Source organism: Pleurodeles waltl, chromosome 6, assembly GCF_031143425.1.
Source record: "Pleurodeles waltl isolate 20211129_DDA chromosome 6, aPleWal1.hap1.20221129, whole genome shotgun sequence".
Taxonomy (NCBI): Eukaryota; Metazoa; Chordata; class Amphibia; order Caudata; family Salamandridae; genus Pleurodeles; species Pleurodeles waltl.
Window position 1 is genome coordinate 55,765,331 of NC_090445.1, and position 6,000 is coordinate 55,771,330.

Sequence of the window (6,000 nt, forward strand, 5' to 3'; positions counted from 1 at the left end):
GGGAGGGTGCCTTTGAACAAAGCCTGTACTGGGTGGAGGTGCTTCTCACCTCCCCCTACAGGAACTGTAACACCTGGTGGTGAGCCTCAAAGGCTTGCCCCCTTTGTTACAGCGCCACAGGGCACCCCAGGTAGTGGAGATGCCCACCCTTCCGGCCACTGCCCCTACTTTTGGCGGCATGCCTGGAGGAGATAATTAGAAAAACCAGGAGGAGTCACCCACCAGTCAGGACAGCCCCTAAGGTGCCCTGAGCTGAGGTGGCCCCTGCCTTTAGAAATCCTCCATATTAAGTTTGGAGGATTACCCCAATAGGATTAGGGATGTGCCACCTCCCCTCAGGGAGGAGGCACAAAGAGGGTGTAGCCACCCTCCAGGACAGTAGCCATTGGCTACTGCCCTCCCAGACCTAAACACAACCCTGAATGTAGTATTTAGGGGCACCCATGAACCCAGGAAAGGAGATTCCTGCAACCTGAACTAAGAAGAAGGACTGCTTACCTGCAAGCCTGCAGAGACGACGGAAGACGACAACTGCTTTGGCCCCAGCCCTACCGGCCTGTCTCCTGACTCGAAAAACTGCAACAGCGACGCATCCAACAGGGACCAGCGACCTCTGAAGCCTCTGTGGACTGCCCTCAACCCCAGGACCAAGAAACTCCAGTGAGCAGCGGCTCTGCTCAACAAACAGCAACAAACTTGCAACTTTTCTGCAACTTTCAAAGACCTCACTCTTCCCGCCGGAAGCGTGAGACCACCCTCTGCACCAGACTCCCCCAGCTCAAGATCCCGAGAACCAGCACCACAAGGAGGACTCCCAGGCGACTGCGACCCCGTGAGTAGCCCCAGACGACCCCCTGGACCCCCACAGTGACCCCTGCAGAGAGAATCCAGAGGCTCCCCCTGACCGCAACTGCCTGTAACAAGGGACCCTGCGCCTGGACCGAGCACTGAACCTGCAGCCCCTAGGACCAGAAGGAACCGAACCTCAGTGCAGGAGTGACCCCCAGGAGACCCTCTGCCTAGCCCAGGTGGTGGCTGGCCCCAGATGCCCCCCGTGCCCTGGCTGCACCGCTAGAGTGACCCCCAGTCCCTCAATTGAATCCAATACAAAACCTGATGCCTGCTTTGCACACTGCACCCGGCCGCGCCTGTGCCACTGAGGGTGTGTTTTGTGTACCTACTTGTGTCCCCCCCCCCCATTGCTCTACAAAACACCCCTGGTCTGCCCCCGAGGACTCGGGTACTTACCTGCTGGCAGACTGAAACCGGAGCACCCCTGTTGTCCATAGGCGCCTATGTGTTTTGGGCACCTCTTTGACCTCTGCACCTGACCGGCCCTGAGCTGCGGGTGTGGTAACTTTGGGGTTGCCTTGACCCCCCCAATGGTGGGCTACCTATGCCCAGGAACTGAGACTTGTAAGTGTCTTACTTACCTCACAATCTAACCAATACTTACCTCCCCCAGGAACTGTAGATTTTTGCACTGTGTCTACTTTTAAAATAGCTTATTGCCATTTTAACAAAAACTATATATGTTATTGCTCTAATTCAAGGTTCCTAACTTATCTGTGTGGAGTACCTTGCATTTTATGTATTTACTTCAAATTTTGAACTTGTGGTTCTAAAAATAAATTAAGAAAATGTATTTTTCTATATAAAAACTATTGGCCTGGAGTTAAGTCTTTGAGTGTGTGTTCCTCATTTATGGCCTGTGTGTGTACAACAAATGATTAACACTACCCTCTGATAAGCCTACTGCTCAACCACACTACCACAAAATAGAGCATTAGAATTATCTAACTATGCCACTATCGTACCTCTAAGGTGAACCTTTGGACTCTGTGCAAACTATCTCTTACTTTGAGATAGTATATACAGAGCCGCCTTCCTACACATGCGCTTTGCATAAGCCTTTGCAAGCGCAACCTACCACTTTCACACTATCACTAAAACGCTGAGAACATACCAAATTTTACTAGTGGGATCCAGGACCTGGGAAAGTCATTTCTGGGCTGAAGGGGACATCATTCTTGCTACCATTGCCGTTACAAAAACAAAATCCAAATCACAATAATAATGAACAACTAACCCTAACTCAAACTACCACCTTAACCATCAATCACCACATAACTAGCTCTCCAGGAAACTAACCATCAAGCTGCTACCAGCAACTGCTAGCGTGCTTCGTCCTTAATAAGTAAACTTATACGGGGACACGTATAGGTCGATGAACCTTCTGATTTGCATGGCGTATCCTAGCTACGGAGTGACCAATGTTTGCAATAATCAATACACAAAATCAATAACTGTTAAGCTAATCATGAATCAACAGGTAATAACACCACACCATGACATTTCAGTCATGATTAACCACAACTCAATATACGTTTTAACAATTTTATATCCCTATTGATTACAATACTAAATCATGAGATTAATTCAAAACTTTATTCAAATCACATTATTCCATTAGTAACTTCCAGTAACATAATCTAAGCAAAACTTGAGACAGAATACATTCTAAAGCAAATATCAACACATGAATCAAAGGTGAATACGTCAACATGAGTAGCAGAGTTCAGCAAATCAGTTCTGTCAATTATTTGGCACTGTATATGTCAATGTCTTAGAGTAGGATCCTCATCTAACCCAAATTAGCATTAGCATGTGGGACTTCATGCGAAAACAGCTTAGAAAATGAATTTGGAAAACTATTAGAGAGCGCAGTTGGTACCTAGAAAGAAAAGGCACAAAAGGTAATTCAGTCAAATTGTCATAGCTACCTATCCACGGTATGGATAAGCAACAAAGTCAATCTTCGTCTTTAGGTCATCAATCGATCAGCATCGCACCAGGCTCTCCTCTTAGAGAGTATGAGCACAATAACACAATTTCATGTCTCTTCTCCCCAATTTCGCATCAATTTCGGAATAGGTCTGCCTTCGGACACCTGCACCTAACATCTCTCCCCTCACATCTGAACTCCTTTCCCTCTGTCATGTCATTATTTCAAAGTCACCCAGACTATCTAATTCCTAATTGGTCAATTAATCACCAGTTATAACTCTACCCAATAGACTAAATTCTCCAAATCTACGAATTATAATATTACACAGTTCTCAGGATGTCGATTGGTTCACTGTACGATGTTCTCATCATCCGGCTCGTCAGGTATCGAAAATGTTGCATCTTCTTCTCCAGTCAGTGTCTTCATTTTTCAAGTCCTGCGAAAGTACACTCAGAATGCTTTACACCAGTGTTTCCCAACCTTTTGACTCCCGAGGACCCCCACTGAATCACTACTGGAAGACGGGGACCCCCAAGAAATTTGTACGATTTAAATTTCAAACATTAAAACAGTAATTCGCAAAAAATACACAAACAAGTACACGCCAAACAAATACTCAAATTAGTAAAGATATCATTATTTTATATTGGAAGATATTGCAAAAATTGGAAAACTTTAATGGGAAGGTTGGTGCTGCATCTCGGCGACTAACTTTTTAATGTTTGGTTTTATTTAGGAAAGCTGAATCCTCAAGTCAGATTCTACATTTCCCAAGCGATTTTTGTTCTTATTTTTTAGATACATAAACTTTTGAATTTTATGTCTGGTGAGCAAAGTCAGTAAAACCATAAAGCCATAGCCTCTCTGTCACATGTATTTAGTTTGATTATAGCACCTCTCATACCTGTGAAGGGTGTTGAAACACTTTACAGGGGACTACAAGGTGTAGGATTCACCTCATCCATACTGTTAGGCATTTTCTAAGAGTGCTTGGTCTGGAAAAACACAAACTCACGATTCAGAACATAACACAGTGGCTAGCCTTGACTTTAATAATAGCGTACTCCTATGCAAGCAAACTTTTTTTTAGCAGTAATGAAAGAATTGGAAAAATATATAATTTTCTAATTTGCTCCATGTAGTTTTTTATTGGCAGTTCATAACTCACTGTGCCAGATTATGATTGTGACTTATGAACTGCACAATAACAAAAGAATCTCTGTGACAAAAGCGGTAACCCACTGTGCTATGCACATACAATGTGGTTCTCTCTGCATGATACACGTTCTTTGCATCTGGCATATTAACCATCTACACTACCTCCAATGAGTCCAAACTTCTACTACTAGACAAACTCCCATCTCTCCAGCAGGTACATTAATCACCAGAGTTACCTTGACACTTTTATTTATGTTGGAAAGCTTACACTGAACTTTGCAGTGCTTTTAAAGCTGCTGCACAAATGAATAAACTGATAAAAAACAGCAAGCACATGTTTCTGTAGAGGGCCCAGCTGGAGAATGCCTTCATGCCGGTCCAGGCCTGTTGACCCTCTGGGAATGAGTCACAGACCCCTGGGGGTCCGCAGACCACAGGTTGGGAAACGCTGCTTTACACAGTCTTTGATACAAATTTGATTCCATCATTTCCTGTCCGTCGGTTCATGCATAAGATTTTAGCTGAGCAGAATCTTTTATTAACAATGAGCAGTTCACGGTCAGTTCAGCACATCAGCATTTCTACATTGAACATTAATACTTGTCTTCTGCGCGAGGTCTTGCAAAACTAGGATAGGACTTTGGCTAAGTTAAGCTCTACAACATGATGCAAAACATATGTTATATCTCTTAATATGACATACTACTACATTATTTTTTACGTATTTTCAATGTTTCACATGTTTTTAGTAACTTTTTAATATAATTCATGGATCTTGATAGCCACTCTTCGAGGGCACATTTTCAAACGTGCACACTACTTTTCTTTGTTAATCATCTTTTACTTTCAAAATACATAAACATTCATTAATAATTTCTAATTATTATATTTGAGTTATCACAAACGTCGACTTTATAACAGTTGCAGGAGAAACACCCAATTCTCAGAGCTGTGGCGCACTCACCTTGTACCCCTGGGCAGCCTCTGGAATGGGGCGCACCCTGTGCTGTCTGTGTTCCTTGGCCTCTCGACAGATCACACAGATGGTCACCTGGTCATCTTCACAGAACAGCTTTAGCTTCTCTTCATGTTCTCTGCACAGATTCTCCCCCTGGGGGTCCGCACTCGGGGTCTGAAGCTGTTTCAACAGCTCCACTATGTTCCCCAGCTGTCTGATGGGCCTTAGTATTTTGTTCTTAGAGGTTTCTCTGCACTGAGGACAGGGGAAGTCTGTCTCCAACCCTTCCCAGTACCGGGTGATACAGGACAGGCAGAAGGCATGTCCACACTCCACGGACACGGGGTCTGTGAAATATTCCAGGCATATGGAGCAGGTGGCCTCCTCCCTGAGCTGTTTGTTTGCCATTTCCTATCTAAAAGTTTCGTTTCTCCCGGTCTGTGAAGTGGGCGTGTCTTTGTCTATTCTCTACTCCTCTCAACAGGAGTCTCAGGGCTGGATCCAGCTGAGGTGGGCGTGTCGCACCAGATGGGCGTGGCTTTCATTGGAGGGGTGTGGTCACATCTATGCCTGGGAGTGTCTGCAGTAGACAGAGGCGGGTAAACATCTGTAGATGGGCGCGTCTACAGCTGCAGAGGCGTGGCTTCAGGTGTGAGTGGGCGTGGCTTTAGTTGAGCTGGCCCTCTCGATAATTAGTCTCTGCCTGATTTGACTGAACTACGCCCCATGGTTCAGTCTCTTGTGCTTTGCTGTGGACCCGTTGAGGAGGGGCGGAGATTCCACTTCTCTGCAGTTGGAAAGCGGAAGTGGTTTAAATTCGAACCCTGATCAGAAGTCATCGCTTTGTATGTGCGTGTTTATTCCAGCACACGTCATGCTGCACTTTCAATAAAAACTACAAGTTTCAACCCAGAAGGCACAGGATGAAGTTCCTTTTTATTTTTGAGTTTGATGTCGCGCGAAGTAGCCTCGAGGCCCCATCAGAGCGATTTACCTGACTCTCCCGCTAGATTACAGAAAGTCGGATTCATATATTTTATGCAAAACAAATGTTAATTTCATAGAGAAACTAACAAAACAGCCCTTTAAATTACAT

General features: G+C 44.8%; 1 protein-coding gene across 1 annotated transcript in view; it reads right to left on the reverse strand.

Annotated features, from left to right (window-relative positions):
• LOC138299185 (E3 ubiquitin-protein ligase TRIM39-like) overlaps window positions 1–5,360 on the reverse strand; it is a 182,115-nt gene extending 176,755 nt beyond the window's left edge. Inside the window, exon 1 of the mRNA XM_069237280.1 lies at window positions 4,911–5,360. Coding sequence (XP_069093381.1) covers window positions 4,911–5,312 — 402 coding nt within the window. The 5' untranslated portion in view covers window positions 5,313–5,360. The remainder of the gene's footprint in view (window positions 1–4,910) is intronic.
• Between the last annotated feature and the right edge of the window lie 640 nt (window positions 5,361–6,000).